This window comes from Pundamilia nyererei, unplaced genomic scaffold (assembly GCF_000239375.1).
Source record: "Pundamilia nyererei isolate P.nyererei 1_Seehausen unplaced genomic scaffold, PunNye1.0 scaffold00068, whole genome shotgun sequence".
NCBI classification, from domain to species: Eukaryota; Metazoa; Chordata; class Actinopteri; order Cichliformes; family Cichlidae; genus Pundamilia; species Pundamilia nyererei.
Genome location: NW_005187469.1, coordinates 1,080,144 through 1,099,048, shown reverse-complemented (window position 1 = coordinate 1,099,048; position 18,905 = coordinate 1,080,144). Strand labels below are relative to the sequence as shown.

Below are 18,905 nucleotides of genomic sequence, written 5' to 3'. Positions count from 1 at the left end.
GTGTGTGTGTGTGTGTGTGTGTGTGTGTGTGTGTGTGTGTGTGTGTGTGTGTGTGTGTGTGTGTGTGTGTGTATAGGCTGTTCCGTACCTTGGTGGATCCATTGGAGTAAACAGGGATCATATTTTCAACTCCCTGTTTGACTTTGAGCTCAATGTTGAGCTGTCTCTCCAGGGCTGCGATGCGTTCCTTGTGGGCTGACGTACGACTCTCAGCCCCCGGAGACTGAGGACACTCATCTGTGGCAACAAGTAAAGGTTGGAAAGTATAAAATAAGGAACAAGATGAGGGTTCACATGGTGTGCTCTAAAGTGAAAATACCCTTTAGGGAATTACAAGAGTCCTCCAATAACATTGCACTGTATTTCTGTGTGGAGAGTACAGGAAACTGATCCAGTGACTTAAGATCAGAGATCAACCACAGCCATAAGGGAAGAAACAAGCTGTAGCAAACAATGTCAAGCAAGATGATATAATATAAATAATAACATAAAAATTTCTATGCAGGCGCTGTGGAGAGCATCCTCACACAGAACATCACATCCTGGTATGGAAACAGCTGTGTCGAGGATAAAAAAGCTATTCAGAGAGTGATCCGTGTGGCAGAACGCTGCTGCAGGACTGCTCTCCCTTCCCTACAGGACATTTACGTCAGGAGATGCTGGACTAGAGCAACTGAGATTTTGAAGGACCCGTCCCATCCCAGCAACGAACTGTTCCAGCTTCTGAAATCAGGCAGAAGGTTCCGCACCATCCGAACAAGAACAGAGAGGCTCAAGGGGAGTTTTTATCAGGTCATTCGTGTGTTGAATACTCATTCACTGTATATATAAAGTTCTGTCTGTCTCTTTTTTTCTTTGCACAGTCGAGGAGCGTATCAGGTCACATTTCACTGCGTGTTATACCTGTATAACCATACACGTGACAAATAAAGAATCTTGAATAAGCAAAAGCAAATTTTCTAATAAGTTGTAAAGTAGGAGGAAAAGAAATACTACATGACTGCAGATGCTGAGGACTGAGCTCATACTAAAAATGGCTTCCCTTGTTCATGTTATACAAAGTTAGATCATTATGTTTTGAGTCTGTGCTCCACCACATTTTACATCAAGCAATCAGGATGTGATTGAAGTGTACGCCGAGCTTTAATTTAGGGGTTTAAGACACATTTAGCATGAACTGTTTAGGAATTACAGCACTTTATATACACAGACTTCTATTCCAAGAGGCTCAAAGGCAATTGGACAAACTAACATTTTAAATATAAGGATTTAAAAAAATCCTTTGCAGTTTATGACTGTCTATAATCCACATCATGAAATGCTGTGTTTGCTCTCTTGAGATGCACACACAGCATTTATTGCAGCCACCCTCAGTTGCTGCTTGTCTGTGGGTCTGTCTGCAGTCAGTTTTGTATTTCAAATCAAATCACTTGATTTGATTAATAACTGAAAAGCAAGCGCTGTTTGGCTGAGATTGCTTGATCAGTTTTGTAGCATGTACCAAGTCAAGTGCTCTTGACTTGGTTAGTTTGTTTGTGTTTTTTTAAAACCATGGAAATAATTCTGTCATCACCCACTTAAACTGTCTTCTGTGGTCTTCCAGGCCATTTTTGGTGTTCCTGAGCTGACCAGTACATTCTTTCTATGTAAGAATGAATGACACTGCAGATATGGTCACTTCCAAAGTTTTTGCTGTCTCTGATTGGTTTATTTTGTTTCTTCAGTCTAACGATTGCTTCCCTTACTTGCAAATACATCTTTCTGGGCCTCATTCTGAGATTTCCAATGAACTTGTTAGTTAATTACTTTTGGTCCTCTGAAACTGTGTATAAAAATGGCTGTAATTCCTCAAAGATTTAACGCTTGAATTAAAGCTGAAAGTTTGCATTTAAACCACACCTTGATTGCATGATTAAAAATCTACTATGGTGGTCCTAGCTGCACAAGACTGACACAGCTTTTGGATATGAAAAGTAAAGTTAACGAGTATATGTTCTCAATTGCTGCTGTCAATTCTCATTAAATAAAACTTGTTGTCTGTTCTCTAAACTATGTTCCCCATCAGAGCCAAAAAGGCTGATAAAGCAGGCTGTGTGTTAGGATGGACGAGCGTTTTGATTAACAAGTCACTACAGTCCAAACGTGTAGTATCTCTGCCACGAACACACTTGTACTTAGTATGCTGGTCATTACACCAGCTTATGCACTGAATTAATTACTGAAGATTAATGACTAAAGATAACGGAGCGACAGTTTCTAGCATACACACCTCGATTCTCTTCTCCTCCCTTCACCACAATATGAGCGTCCAGTTCCTGCAGCTGAGCATGCAGGTTCTCCAACTTGCGGTTTGAAGAGCGCAGCTGACTGTCCACCTGAAGACATAAAACCATTGCTGTTATGGAAACCATATTATCTACATAAAATCGTCAGTGTACACGCCTACCAGTGAATAACATGCCGGACAACGTGTGGACCACTAACAAGACATGCAAGAACACAATGACAAGCAAGAGAAGATGTCAATCTTTGAACCAATTCAAAGACATTAAATGAAGGTTTCCTTTATTTTCCCTATAATAAACATGCTGCGCAGTGCTCTAAACACTGTGATTCAGACTGTTTTTTTCTACTCTTGGCTGTGTATGACATCAAAAAGAGGGGATATCCCTAATATGGTCATCTCAGGCAGAACACTCAAAACTTGTTTACAAAGGGCACTCAGTGAAGTGAAAGTGGACTTAATGGCTTGTTTCAGACAGAGAATGAAGTAAGGTGCTAATCCAAGGCCCAGGATGGGATAAATAAAGATTGTTTTAATTTCTAAGTGAGCCAAAGCTGCTGTAAAGAGAATCGATCCACTTAAGCTCTCAGTAATTTTCTTGAAACAACATCTGAGCCTGAAAGTCATCAAAGAATTTATTATTTTGTTATGTTGACCTTCTGCATTAATCTTTGTTTTTTTTTAAGTAGTTAGTTCACACACAATGCCATTACACCCACAGGCTCTGCAGGAAACAAAAGAAAAGCCATAAATAGTTCTCCATTAATGCTGCTGGGTAATTTGCTGACAAGTGAAAACTATTAACCTGAAGGTGACATATTTCTGTGCTCGCTCAGTAATAAAACAGGTGTAATTGCATGAGAGTGAGCTACAGTTCTTTCCCTTTGAATAGTCATGACTTTTTTATGGCTTTACACAAACACAGCCTGAAACTTTAAGAATCTTCCATCTATAAAACTGCTCCAGTATAATGATAGCACAACGGTTTGATGCATACTCTGTGAGCAGCAGTGTCTAGGCCAGGGGTGCCCAATCCCAGTCCTCGAGAGCTACCGTCCTGCAGCTTTTAGACGCATCCTTCTTCTGACACACCTGAATCAACTGAATGGCTTGTTATCAGGCCTTTGCCAAAGTTGATGGCATGCTGAAGAGGTAATCACACCATTTGATTCAGCTGTGTTGGAGTAGGGATGCATCTAAAAGCTGCAGGATAGTAGATCTCGAGGACTGGGATTGGGCAGCCCTGGTCTAGGCAATCCTTTTTAATATTAAAGTAGCTGATGTACGTTTCAAAAAGGTGCCGTTGTGACAGATTTTGCATCAGAGGAAAAATGCAGGTTACAAAGTAAATGACAAAGTAGTCATTCACGCTCCTTGAAAAAAAATCTCCTGAAAACAAATCCACAAGTAGTAAAGGTACGCCATGTGAGTAGAGTGACCTGTCTGTGGTTTATTTGATCCCTATACCCACATAGTAGACAGGTCTGGCCCGGATCTGGTGTCAAGCCAGCACTGATGGCTGACTTCTGGCATGGTAAGTGGTATGTCATCCAGATATGGGCCAGGCCTGGCGTAGGTGGCACTGTGTATGTATGGCATGCTACATCTTGCCCGATTGTGGTTGATTGGTTTATGTGGCCCAGGCTCATAGAAAACAGGTCTGGCCTGGATCTGGCATCAAGCTGGCACTTCTGACTGACTGGTATCATGGCAGGGAGTAACCATGATGTGGGCCAGGTCTGGCAATGAGGCACTATTTATTTTCCCATTTTAGTTAGAAGACCTAAAATGCCATGTTGCAATACTATACTGCTATGGTAGCCAACTTTCCAAATACAGGTTTCACAGGTTTGTGAGTGTACACTTTATCCAAAACCTAGTGAGGGTTTACTGATGTTTACCACCGGGTGGCTGTAGCTCAGGAGGTAGAGCAGGTCTCCTACTGATCTGAAAGTACTGAAAGTTTAGTGGTTCGATCCCTAGGTCTGCATGTCAGGAGGGTAAATGTGTATGAATGTAGTTAGGAAGCACTCAGTGTAGAGAAAGTGTGGGATTGGGTGAATGTAGCATGTTGTATAGAGCACTTAGAGTAACCTGGGAGAGTAGAAAACCGCTATATACGAATCAGTCCATTCACCGTCTGAGCGGAGTTTTCGTCATGTGACTTTTGCACTTTTATGTTCCGGCACATGTTGTTATTACATGGCTTGATTAAAGTGGACATTAGGCTGACATCTGGGGCCAGAGCTGAAACTGTTCTGGACCAGCAGTGTGTCTGCAACTGGCCTTGTGCTGGCCCATGTGTGGGCCACCTCTGGCAAACCTGATCTGGGCCACCAAATGGCCGTCATTCTTTGCGGTATGTGGGCCATGTGTAGCCACATTGTGTGGGCCACATCCGGGCCATACCAATTTTGCTATGTGGGTATAAGCTGGGATAGGCTGCAACTCACCCACCACCCTAAAGTGAATAAGTAGAAGCTGAATAAATGGATGGACGGAACTCATTGTCAAGTTCAAGACACCAATTTGAGCTTTGTGACATGGCGTATTATCCTGCAGGAAGCACCCAGTAAGAGATGCATACAATGTTGACATAAAATGATGGACATGGTCAGGATCAATATTCTGGCTTTGGCATTTATGTGCTCAGGAGGGTCAACAAAATATCCCCAAACCATTACGTCACCACCTCTGCTTTCATGTTGTTTACGCCACATTTTGACCCCACCATCCAAATAATGCAGCTGAAATCAAGACTCATGAAACCCAGCAACATTTTTCCAATTATCTACTGTCCAGTTTTGCAACTTTATATATGTTCTTAGCTGACAGGAGTGGTCTTCTACTGCAATATGCCATGTGCATCAAGGTTTGACTTATTTTATGTTCCATGATGCTCTTCTGCATACCATGGTTGTAATGAGTGTTTATTTAAGTTCCTGTTGCCTTCCTGTCAGCTCAAAGGAGTGTAGTCATTCCCCTAAACAGGACATTTTCACCCAGAGAAATGCTATAGTGATATTTTCTCTTTTTTTCTGTGATTGTGTGGGAAAATCCCAGTAGACAGCATTTTCTGTACTTTTTCTTACTCAGACCAGCCACATTAAAAAAATCACCATTTTTCCACTCCTTGCTCAGTTTGAACTTTAGCAAGTCATCGTGTTCACGTCTACATGGCTACATGAATTAAGTTGCTGCCACGTGATATGCTGATTATATATTTGCATTAAAAAGCAGTTGAACAAGTATAACTGATAAAGTGGGCAGTGAGTTGTGCCGCAGGCAAAGTCTGACACTCTGGGAAGCGACCTGTTTTCTGCAGTTGTTTAGAAATTCCTGTTTACATGTGTCATGAGCATGAGCACACAGCAGGAGATAGTCCACTTCAAATGTGTTTTCACTGGAAATGTTCAGGCTGTTTAGGCGAGTGTGCTGTCTACAATGCAGTAACACCAGTGTTCAGTGCTTTGCATATGTAAAAACAGCATATGTGCCTGTGTGAAGGATTGAGGACACTTCACAGTGTGGAGATAGGTGCCCAGAAATCTCCACACTTTGGAAAGTCCCAGTCTACTGAAAACAAACAAACAGCATAGCAACTTAGCATGCTAACAAATCTGTTCAGCTCCGGTAAACTCATGTACTCCTGATTCACCGGCCTCATTTCCAAAACACTGTAATTGAACCAGTTTCCTGTTATTACTGTGGTAAAACTGAGTAACTAAATAGGGCTGCTCTGATAACCTTATTTTTTCCTACCTTGCCAAGCTATAGAGGTTTTGCCTGTCTTATTAACAAAAAAAAATCACTGCAAAGTCTTTAATGTCATTTATTTCATCAGTTCCCATTAATAAGCATGATACCTGGAGCTTTTTGGATTTAAATAAAACCCTACCTGCTGTGCATTCCTCTTGTCCGTCGTCGCCCTGCGCAAGTTCTCGGCTCCCTCCTTGATCTTCAGCTCCTTGCGAATTTCCCTACGGATCCTTTCCCGCTGCTCATCCAGAAGCTGCTGAACACTGGAGTCCGAGAAGTCCGAGTTTTGGTCCAGACCAAGCTGCTCCAGAACCGACAGCCCGCCTGGGTCACTCTGGACAAGAGGAGAGACGGAGCGGGAAAAAACGAGGAGATGATCAGACGAAATCAACAATCAAATCACTCTGCCTTAGCCTGGTTAGATGGGGTGTTGAGAGTGAGAAAGACAGAAGAGGAAGAGGTGGTGAGCAAGATAAGGCAGTAATGGGGGGGAAAGAGAGCAAGACATGATAGTGATTGGCGTGAGGGATTGGTGGGGGTAGAGAGGAAAAGGGCAAACAAGAACGCTACAAAAGGAAGCAGGAGGATGGGAAAAAGATGCAGGAGGAGCGTCGAGGAATGGCAAAAGTCTTCTTCAGTTGCTGTTTACAATACTTTCAAACAAACTCTGCAACGTTTAACCTGTTTACAAGCAGCGCTTTGAAACTACTGATGTTCAGGAATACCATTAGAGATGCTATTTTCAGGAAATTTGTCGGCCAAATGAAACTCAGACTATACACAAGGATCAAAGTGAATTACAGATCTGTCCCATGACCCAGACTGGCCATTGTATTCATTCAGAGCTTTCTCACGAGCCAGTCCCTCTCTTCTGTGCGAGAAATCCAACGATTGTCTGAAAGTACATGAAAAACAACAGCACAACAACATATAGGTACTAGAACGTGAACGGACTCCACTCACACCACAACTTTTTCTTCTGTACTAGGAGGCTATTTACATATTGTCTGGTCTCGAGCAGAGCTACAGCTTACTATAAAATAAGTCATCAGGAACCCGGCAGCAGAGAAAGACTCCGGGTTACTCGAAATCACAGTCACTCAGCCACTATTACAGGAACTCACAAATCAAACAAACAAGCCAACACTTCACCTCAGAGCTGTCCTCATCTTCCTCGTCACCATGCCAACACATAATTCCCTCGGATTTTGACGTCCCAAATAATCTACAGAGGAGCAAAAACCTTGCGGTACGCTTCTGAGCTCCGCCAAACTGTTAATGCCACACAGAGTGCGACAAGGGCTAAGGGGAGAAAAACGATAAAAAGAGATAAAGAGAAGGAGAGTTAAGTGAGGGAGGAGGGGGAACGCCTCCAAAAGAGGATATCCGTCCCAACACCAAGCTGCTCAGGCCTTTCCTGTTTCCTCTGCGATTTTGCTGCTGTCAGTGGCGAGTGAGACACAGAAGAGGGTCGCGGCTCAGCACATAAAGAATGCATTCTCCCTGTTAAAGCTTTAGTCAATTATTATTGTATCTGTGACACAAAGCCATTAAGTTCACTGCTTAATCTGATCTGGCTAGAAGTGAATTTGTGACAGCTATGTTTTTTTTAAACACTCTTAATTTGATGGTTGATATGATCTTAAGGGCGGAAACAGGGGGAAGGATGCGTTTTCTAAGTATGGGATCAGAGCCAGAGAGTAAGGTTTGGACGCATTACTGCTGCCTGCTTGACCTCCCATTTCCTTTGGGCTCGACATCTACAAACCCCAGTGGTGATTCCCCATCGCTTATAGAAAGCCTTCTTAAAATATGATAACATCGCTATAGAAGCTACAGTGGGTGGACTCCAACATTATTAGAACTATGGCTGACTCATAATCAGCCTTATTTAGAAGAAATTGATGCATTTTCCTGTAGGTCTGACCACATGACAAGCAAAATGTCTATTACGCTGAAACTCTAATAAATAGAACCAGTTAGTAAATGATTTTATGACCGCATTAGGAAGGAGAAAGGGATTTTCCTTTGGTTATTGGCAAAAACTTCCAAAGGGCAGGAAAAACCTTGATGATCCTTTAAACTATAAGACAAAGAGTGAGTAGTCTGTGTCATGTTGTACAATATCAGTTTTGAGATACAGGATTATCTGACAAATAGCTGTGATTTGTAGCCCGGTGGTCTCAGAAGAAACAAAAACATGCCGAGTTTTGATCGTCCCCCCGTGCTGTTGTTGAGTTTTGAGGCTTGGCCACAGTGCTGTGAGTCCTGTTATTCTATGACTCGTTTCCTGCTGCATGATGATTGGCTGATAGCTTACCCACTACAACCACATTTAAGAGAATGTAATTATGAAAATTACAACCTTGAAACAGACGATTTTTGGTATACAAAACACGCCATTACTCATCAGTGGATGTGTGTCAGTATAATTCAGATCATATACACTCATCATGGGAATGAATGTCATGGTAATTTGGGGATTTTAATGATTTCTTTGAACTGCTCTTTTTTTCCAGGGTGGAATGATTGTACAGCATACATCTTTAATGACACTGACAACGAAGAAAAGAATTGGGTGCACAGGTTTGAAATGTAAGTCCAAGAAACTCAGTAAAGATCTAAGAAGGAGAATTGTAGATTTACAAAAGTTGAGAAAGTAACTTGAAGCCCTTTCTAAACAATTGCAGATTCCAAGATCATCAGTTCAAACAAGTCTATGTAAGTTATTCAGAGGTGTCACCACTTTGCCAAGATCCGGAAGAAACCACGATCTGCAAGGATGTTCAGGAACCACTTAGGAGCCCCAAAGCTGTTGAAACCAACAGGCTGGAGGTCGGACGAGTTTGAATGAATTCTACTGGTTCTGCCTGGAAAAGTGGTCAAATATTCAGCCAGAATTATGCCACAAACAAATGAGATTGGTCTTGGTACTACTTGCTAAGGGTCATTTAACCAAATATAAGTGAAGGTATACGAATGTATTTGAGCCTGAATGTATAGTTTCGACCCTGTGTGGATTAGAGAAAATGCAAGATAAATTCAAACTTGTGCACCCAATACTTATTTTTTAGTTAAGTTATTAAAGATCTATGCTGTACAATCATTCCGCACCTGAAAAAGAACAGTTCAAAGAAAAGCACAAAATGATCATGACATTCATATTTAAACCTGTGATCAAAACTGCATAAGACCAAGGAGTAGGACTGCCTTTCACTTCTTAGTTGGAGCAATCCAAACTAAGTGGACATATTACTCTTTAAAACTTAAAATCTTTCCTGTTTAATAAATCATTTGCATCTAGCTTATAACAGAGTGAGTGAAAAACAGGATGCAAGTATACAGAAAGGCAAGAGTATGCTATTAGCATGCTGACATCACTTTGCCACAGCAAAAATGAATGCAGCTCATTAGGTGCCCTTCTGTAAGCAGTCACTGATAGCAATCACAACAACCAAAGTCATGAGGTCAGCAGTGACGGGCCTTTAATGATGACTAACGATGAAGTGTTTTAACTGGATTCTATGATTTCTATTTAGGGAAGCGTGTAAAAATGGTTTTTTTTGTCATATTGGGAGAACCTGAGTGCAGACGGGACTAATTATCTGTGATTTTGCAATTTGTCTGTGTGTCCACATAAAGCTGACTCATCTCTGTCTAAATTTGTACATATAATTGCTTCCTTTAATTGGAAAAGAGGGACTTTGACTGCATTTGTCAGTAAGCTTTAGTCTGTTATAATTCATTTTCATTTCGGGCATCTGACAAGGATGCCCCCTGGGCGCCTCCTGGGTGAGGTGTTCCAGGCATGTCCCACCAGGAGGAGGCCCCGGGGCAGACCCAGGACACGCTGGAGAGATTATATCTCTCGGCTGGCCTGGGAACGCCTTGGTATTCCCCCGGATAAGCTGGAGGAGGTGGCTGGGGAGAGGGAGGTCTGGGCCTCTTTGCTTAGGCTGCTGCCCCCGCGACCTGGCCCCGGATAAAGTGGATGAAGATGGATGGATGATTCATTTTTTATAAAAAATAAGTTAAAACTAAAGAAAAATACACTGTTACGACATTCTGTGCTGGCATTTCATTGCTTGACATGAACTGTGGATTATTAAAATGTACAGCAATGTCATTTTCTTCTTTGTCATGCCTGAGGACCACATGAAACATTACCAAGGGCTAATAAAGACTAGCAGGCCATACTATGATAATCCCGAGTGTTTGTGAAGTGGTTGGATAAATCTATACAATCTAAAAAATAACTGCATAACACCTCAAGCACAATAAAAGTTAAAGCAGTCACATCTGTGAGTTCTATGCGATATCATTAAAAACAGCAAGTAAAAAGGCTGTAAACCAAAATAAAGACATTTATAACTTTACCACTAATCACGCAGCGCTGCTCTTAATATCACCAAAGACCATCTTTGAAAGGAAGTGTTGACTTTTTAAAGCAGAGACTCTTGTCTTTATGAGCAAATATGAGCCTTCTGGGTGGCGGCTGTTATTCTAAGGCTGTGACCCCTCTTAATCCAGAGTGACTGATGAAGACGAGGAGAAAGCTCATTGATGCCAAGACGTCACTTTAACACGACACAATCCTCCACGTCTACATTTGCGTCTCCACCTCGTTGTATACATATATACACGTAATCCACACCTGCAGCTGTAAAAACAAACACACAAACAAAAAACCAGACTAAACGTTTGCTTTATTTCCAGCAGACGATCTGCTGTTGCTAAAAAAAGGCTGAAGTGTTTGAGTAATCGTGCATTGCTGTGTTTGTGCTGTTCCTCACTATCAAGTGATTATCAGTGAGATGGTGAAGTGATTGTGTAACTGAGCCAGAGGGAGGCTGTTTAAGTTCTCCTACTTTGCATATACTCTCCTGTTATCCCCAATTTTGGGCAGAGATGCCAATAAAATGGAGTCATGTTACAAATAAAGCTTGATTCACTGCGCTGCTTTTGATGTGTACCTCCTTAAAAATGCGGCTACATAACAAGGCAGCAGAGACAAGCGTTGGACTGCAAGACATCTGGTGGCTGCTTTGGTTTTCTTGAACAAGTTTCTGATCCGAGCAGAGATTGTTCAGTGACGAAGAGAATTTTAAGAAATTAGAACGACCACTATCTTCTCATTTTCAGTAACACAAAACTAGGAGAGCAGCGACCTTTAGTTTCCTCTCACTGTGCGCTTAGTTTTAAGGCACACTGTTTAAATACAATTGTCATTATGTTAAAGTAGAAGCTCTAAAGCTCAAATTTCCTCTTTTTGATGTAAACTGTATCTGGTCTATAAGTTTGGTTGTAGTTTCTCCAAAGGTTACATTAGACTGTATCTTAGCTCAATGCTTTTGTGACGCGCTGAATTCTTTAATGTTGTGTAACTATGGTCATACTTTTTCTGTCTTTTCTTTCACATTAAAGGGACTCATAGCAATAACTAGTTTCTGGACTGTATATTGTCACAAAAACTGCAATAAATCCTATTGTTTTGCAATCTTAAGATCATTTGCACTATGAAATATGAAATTTAATTCAAAATTTTTATTTATGGTAATATGTTATCTTCATTTCACTTGGGTCTCTATTTCTGTCTGTGTTTAAGAAGGTGATGTTTGGATGGTAGCGTCCACAGGAGTTGTTTTGGACCTGCTTCGCAGCACCAGACTCCGCAAAGGAAGTTAACGGAGAGAAGCGACTAGGCTGGGGTGATGTGATGTTGTCAGTAAAAACTTTTTTGAACCATTTTGAGGCGAACGACTGACTTTTGTCCGTACCAGGGAGGAGAGAGAGTTGCAATACTAACAGAAAATAAATGTATGGATGACTTTTTACCGGTTTTACTCTGAAATTGGTTCTTATTTTTAAGAAATAAATATTCAGTCTTAAAACAATCAACCCTCAGACCAGCAGGCTTCAGGATGTGCCACTTGTTACCTTCCAGCACAACATCTGCTAAAGACATGTCAGCAGCATTCAGATGTCTGAATAATGCGATCTGACACACATATGTAGGCAGCACCAAGTGAGTCATAATGGTCACGGTGAAACTGACGCTGTTCTCACCCGACGTAAAGAAAGCCGATACAGTCCAAAAAACAACGTCCATCTGTTTCCATCTGTTGACCCCCGTGTAGCAGTGCAAAGACGGCGACAGCTAAGGGACATGAATGACTCACCTCGTGCAGCTTGTTAGTGAACTAGCCCAGGGAGGAACATACAGCTGCAGTGTCCAGGGAAGCAATGACGGGCTAATTCAATAGATAACGGCACCAAGCGAGGTTAATTCAATCAGACTGTGTGAGCAGCACAGAGGAGCCTAGGGCTGGACGGAGATGGACAAGGCAGGATCGGGGTAGAGTGCAGTGTGTGCATGTACTCCACTGTGAGTACAATAGCTGGAGTTTTCCAACTGAGTGATAACGACCACTCAGTTCAGAGATAGTGTCCACACAGAGGAAAGACATGGCTCTGAGAGTCTTTCTATTCTATTCTTATGCAGACTTTAGGTGTCTGTTAATATTCTGGACAAATGGTAACCCTGCAACATGGAAATTTTGACGCTTCAAAGAAGTCTTCGCTGTGTTAAGTTGTCATGAGGAAGAGCCTTGCCCATTTTCTCCAACACGCATATTTTCTCCAGTGTGATACAATGGCTGGAGTTTTCCAAGTGAGCGATAATGACCAGTCAGTTCAGAGAGAGTGTCCACACAGAGGTCAGGGAAAGGCGGTGCCAGGCAAAAACAGGAGGACAGATATTCACTTTGAATGCACAGACACAGACACTCAAAACAAGCAAAAAAAAAAAAACCAAACCCCACCACGTCAGGTTCCAGTGAAACATGACCACATGTCTCCTGGGGAGCAAGGCCACACAGCTCAGCCCAGTTCAGGCTGACAACGTGATGTTATTGTAGAGGGTGGGATCGGTGTACTCTGGTGGTCATAGCGCACCCTTTTCAGAGTGGCTTGGCAAACATGATGAGAAGTGAGAATGCCATTTTTAAAAAAGAAAAAAATGACTGGACGCCTGTTCTGTCGTTATAGAGGAAGGACAGATGGGCTAATAATAGAGGAGGAAGAAGAGAGAAGAGGAAGAAGAACGATACGCTTCAGGAAGCATTTGATAAAGAAATAAAAAAATATATATATAAGTATAGCACCAGTGGTTCAGTCTCTACACTCAACAAGGAAACGCATAACTATTTTAATCAACAGATGATGACTATTTATAAGGGCCAAAAGAGCAGCATTTCACGAGTCATGCATGTTAACTTATTACTCTTAGCTTTGTTAAAGGGAAAACCCACGTGGCAACCTTTAGGACTGAAAACTGAACCCTGTGTAGTTCCTCTAATGCCACACGAGGCTGACTCCTTCTGAAGTGCCCAACTTTACTTTACTTTACAGTTTATTTATTTCTCTTCCCCCCTCCTTTTGTGACAACTGCAAAGGAAGAGAACCAGCCCTTTAAACAGTCTCAAAGCTCACAGTCGTGTATTATTAGTGCCTTGGCTACTTATACTGACAGGCGGGTGCCCACTGGCGGCTGTAGCTGTCTGCTTGGCCTCACCTCCACTGATATGACAATAAACCTGTGCAGTTCCATTGCAATAATGTGATAAATAATTGATTGAGTATTGTTGCGTAAACTCCTTCTATTCATGTGCTCTCATTAGCAGGTGTCTATGCCTGTGTTAATGCACCAATACTGTGTTTCAATTCATCTTTCTGAATGAACATAACTTAGCCTCTCATGCAGTTATAGTCTGAGAGCTAAGGTGCAAGTGTAAAAAATGATGATGATCAAAAGCTAAAAACAAGAAGCTACATCCATGTAAATATTGTATACACAGTCTAAGAAGAAGAATGGCCTCAGTCTTTCTCTTAGTTTATGTGGTACTTGTTTAGCATTAGCTACATTTGGATCTCTGTGCACATGGGAGCCACAAGTGAAGTTAGAATGAACGTGTGTATGGATAAGTCTTGGAAAAAAATATTAGTAATTAGTCATTTTGCTTTGACAAAAGCCTCTCTTAGCAGCAAATTTACTTACTTCTGTTCGTCCTGAGCCTAGCTATGGTTTCCTAAAAACATACATGGCGTAACAGAATGTGATACACAAATCTAAGAGTAGTTACTGAGGAGCAAAGCAGATATTGCCTGATGGTTTATTAAGACCAGACTGGTATTGAGTGAGCAGCTCAGTGACGGGTTCACCATTAATAAGGAAAAAGTGACATGAGTCTCTTCCTGTTAAAGGGAGTTCTTTATTCCCACTGTTGCCGAGTGCTATTTTTTTCACTGAGACATTGTTGCACCAGGATCCCATACAACGGGTGATTGTTATTCTTTTACACCACAAAGTTTTAACTGTTGAAGAAGCAGATGTTGAGGAGTCTGTGCAAACTTCCTAGGATATTCAGCCAAATAAAAGGAAGCTAAAAATAAATCCAAATAAATGCATCTTCAAAGCACGCAGCCACCTCTTCTTTCCTTTACTGTTCAGTCAGGAAAGTGTAGGGATTAACCATTAAGGTAAAGATGTGGTGATCAAAACTTAAAGACCCAAAACAGAAAGAAATATAAGCCTAATCATAGTCCTTGTTTCTGCTGACACGCACTTTCATTTATGCAAACGTTTTTCACTAACAGCTGAAACCAAGAACGCAGTGGTGAGCAACAGAAGCAAAAAGGAATTCCTCATGTGATCAATAACCACGATAATGTTTGGGAACTGCACATGCTGCATGGCTAGAAAGGGGAAGGCAGAAGTCATATCTGTAAGTGTTTATTGTTTCCTCCACATCAGTCACAAAACAGATGGTGCACCTTCATGGTGTGTGGTTAGTAACCCTGCATCACTGCACTCTCTGTTTTGGAGGGTTTTATAACCCAGCAGTTAATGTGGCTGACCCTTGAAGTAAACATTTAAAAGGAGTGAAAGTGAGTAAGGAGAGGGTGTAGAGAGTGGATTGTATTTGTGCCTAAGACTAGCAGCTCTGTGATGTTTATATTTCTTTTGATTTTTAATATTATCCTATTAATCTATGCTAATTAAAGTCATGATAATGCAAATGCCATTAGCAGGATCCATGTTTTGTGAACAATGACTGAACAAAACAGCACACATATCTATCATCTGAACCAAACTGCTGGAACTGAAGCAGCAAAGTAAAATTGCTGCTACCATGACTTAACAGTCCATGTACTCCAGGACGAGGGCGATGAAGAGATCATGTTTCTGCAACACACACACATACACACAAACAACAATGGCAGAACCATGATTCAGCACGGGGTTCCTCTAATGGATTTACAGTAACTTGTATGTCATTTCCTGCAGACCTCTTCCACTCGCATATGGGTCATTTCGAACTATTGTACTAAAAAGATGAAACTCAGGATCTCAGGAAACACCATTTCCTATTCTTGTCATGCTGATGGACTGCAAGGCACAGAGGCAAGGACAGGGAGTGGGACTAATAAGCAGAGAGTGGTATGATGCCCAGAAACGGAGAGCATACAAGAAGAAAGATGGAAATAAAAAAACAAAACAGTTGAAGGGAAACGGTGGTTTGCATAGCCAGTTTTGACCTTAGATCAAAAGTCATTAACATGCAAATTTTAGTAAGAAGTGCATCAACGATATTCAAATGGCTCGCTCAGGTCAAAGAAAATACAGACTGGTGAGAGTAGCAGCCAAAATGTGGAGTCACGCTAAAGAAAAGGAGAGAGAAGTGGTTAGCGATGGGCCAAGAGGGGCAGAGAGACAGACGGAGCAAACAAAGAGAGAGTGGCGAGGGGACAGGAAGAGAGGGAGGAGAGAGAGACCGCCGAGGCGGCTGAGAGAGCCACGGGGTTGACGCGGGCAGGACGGGGGGCAGAGAACGGCAATGAATCAGCAACCGCACACTGCAACTACAATGTGCAAGAACTGGGCCAGTCAAGTATTCACCACAGTAGCTCGTAGACAGCAAAGCAAAGTGGCTGCTGGCTCAGGTCTTTATATATCTGGAGCAATGGCAAGGTTGGTTTTTTTTGCTCCATCTTTCTAGCGTTTATTTTACAGTATTAATAAATGCCTCTGACACAAAAACCACCAATAAAGGGCTAACTGGAAATGATAAAAGTGATATTTCCATTTACAACAATGGAAAAATGCCCATTATAGCATTCCAAAGAGCTAGCATGACTTTTAAATAACTTTTTTTATCTTTGGACTCCAAACCCGAAAGATTCCTCCTCCTTGCATGTTTGCAAGCTGGAACCACTAAATGTTTTTTATGCTACAGAACTGATTGAAATGATTAGCATAGAGGTTTTTTGTTTCAGCTCCATTACATATACATCTTATTTAGGAGGAGGAGCTTAAATAAAATAGGACTAAAAAAAATGCTATAGGAGAACATAATGACTATAATTGGGACGGCGTGGCCTGACCCACAACTTATAAATGCTCATGTAAAAGCATAATCATGAGAATGAGGGCAAAGATGGGAAGTCCCGGTTGTTATATTCACAACTTCCAGGCCTTCCAGTACAATCCTCCCTTTCATCTTCATCATCTCCAACCTTTCTGGCCAAGTTTTCAGGCTCTAATTTGTTTTGTGCCACATCGTTTAGTGTCATCGCCTCCACCTTAAAAAGGAAATTCATACTAAAAAAAAAATCAATGATCTTTAAGGCAAAAAACACGTATTTCAATTTAAGAATGTCACTTTGTTGTCTTGTGTCAGCTCAAATGGCAAGCCATCACTGAATCTGAAGGCCATTGTTCTCACGTCCTATTGGCCACTTCAATTTTGCACTGGTGGAGGAAACTGAACTCTGTCAGCTGCAGCCAGTTTTCCCCAAAATGACTGCACACTCGTTCACTTTACAGCTAACTTATAACAAAAAACAAAAAAACTTGACTACATCAGCGCTAGAACCATGTTGAAAGCCATTAGCCACAAATGGAGAAAACCTGGAACAGTGGTGAACCGTCCCAGACCACGGAAATGACTCCCTCGACAAGTGATGCAGGACGTCACCAGGAACAACATCTAAAGAACTCCAGGCCTCACTTGTCTCAGTTAAGGTCAGAGTTCATGATTCACCAATAAGAATAATAAGAAAAAAAAATGGCATCCATGGAAGATCCATTGAGAAAACCACTGCTGACTAAAAAGGACACAAGGGATCATTGCAAATTTTGCCAAAAAATAGGGGAAAAAACCCATCTTAATAATTCCCAAGTGTTTTAGTCCTGTTACATGTGGTATAAAACTAACACAGCATTTCATAAAAAAAACACGAGAACAGTCAAACACAGTGATGGTAATGTGATCCTCTGGGGCTTCTTTGCTGCTTCAGGACGACTTATTGTAATTGATGGAACCATCAATTTCAGTCTCTACCAGAAAAGGTTTGACCATCAGTTCATGACCCTGAAGCTCAAGCTCACTCGGGCTATGAAGCAGAACAATTATCCAAAATATACCAGCAGCTCCAAAAACAAAAAGAGAGAAGCTGAGAAGGTTTTGGAGTGGGTTAGTCCAGTCCAGATGATTTGGCATGACCTTAAACGGACTGTTCAAGCTTGAAAACCTTCCAATGAGGCTAAATTTGAACAATTCTGCAAAGAAGAATGGGCCAAAATTCCTGCATAGCATTTTGAAAGAAGCATTGCCAGTTACCACAAACACCTGATTGCAGATCTTGTGACCAAAGATGGCACAACCAGTTATTACGTTTAGGGAGGGCAATTACTTTTTCATTTAGGGCCAGGTAGGTTTGGATAGCTTTTTCAGCTTAATAAATGAAAACAACATTATCTTTGACATGTGTAAGACTGAAATCCAGAAAGGGGCAACATTTTTTCCAGAGCATTGTTTGTGGAGAATCTTCAGCTGGGATACTTCGCTCAAGCAACTGAGAAAAGTGGCAGCCATTGTATTTAAACCATGATCTGATTCCTACGGTAATTAGTAAACCCAACTAAAATAATACACTCATGGCCTCTTTCCATTAGAGACGGATTATTCTGTATCTCTCTTTAAGAAAACTCTTAATGACTGAAAATAAAGCCTCAACAGCGAGATAACCATTCAGAGCAGACTTACTATGAACTAGAACATTATGAGATTATTACGCATCCTCCTGTAGACTCTGCATCAACCATGTTTCAATCAAAAATGCTTTTTAATGTGTTGGACAAATACTACTCTACCTACAATCCTAAATTAAAAGAGTAACGTCTCCAATTGTCCCCAGAGAGATTTTAAATCTTATCTCTTGTGTCTATGGGCATGAAGACACATTATGTGTTTCTAGACATATTAGAACAACTGTGTCCAGAAACACATAAAACAGAACATTTATCAAGACACACAAGTCAAAATGAGGCTGACCTTTTCTAAAATGTGCTCTGTCCAAACCTGAAATTTGTCGGCTTACACTCAAAACAACAGGTGCTAATGTTTTCATATACACTCAATGCTGGACATGCAAAGTCAAGTCTTACTGCCTTACCCATATCCAGGTATCCATTTTCCTTCCATCCACCTCTTTATCTGCAATGTTTACTTGGTTTTACTTTCTTTAGCTGCTTACTCAAAACCTCTGCTGGAACAAACAGACTCAGAGCAGACAGAGCTGACCAGTTTCAGAGCAAAAGGAAACCTTCTTCAGGTATTTGCAGTAGTGAAACGTGCAGGTCAAACGGTGGCTCCCAGTTTCAAATCTTTCCTTATGTCTTTTCCTCATTTCCCTGACACGTCAGTAAGCTGCTTTGTTATGCAAACTTTTGGGTGGAGTCCTGGATTCTCACATGGATTACTACTGATATCCTACAGCAGACACAAACAAAGCCACTACA

The 18,905-nt window shown here is 41.4% G+C and overlaps 1 protein-coding gene across 2 annotated transcripts in view; it reads right to left on the bottom strand.

The window, feature by feature from the left end:
* pkn1a (protein kinase N1a) overlaps nucleotides 1–18,905 on the bottom strand; it is a 64,036-nt gene that overhangs the window by 16,973 nt on the left and 28,158 nt on the right. Inside the window, exons 1-4 of one of the 2 annotated variants that reach the window (XM_005736246.1) lie at nucleotides 7,196–7,406; nucleotides 6,183–6,377; nucleotides 2,270–2,375; nucleotides 89–237 (exon numbers count right to left, since the gene is read on the bottom strand). In XM_005736246.1, coding sequence (XP_005736303.1) covers nucleotides 89–237; nucleotides 2,270–2,375; nucleotides 6,183–6,377; nucleotides 7,196–7,237 — 492 coding nt within the window. In that variant the 5' untranslated portion in view covers nucleotides 7,238–7,406. Of the gene's footprint in view, nucleotides 1–88; nucleotides 238–2,269; nucleotides 2,376–6,182; nucleotides 6,378–7,195; nucleotides 7,407–18,905 lie in introns of those variants that run through there. The other variant, XM_005736247.1, reaches the window with a different exon arrangement.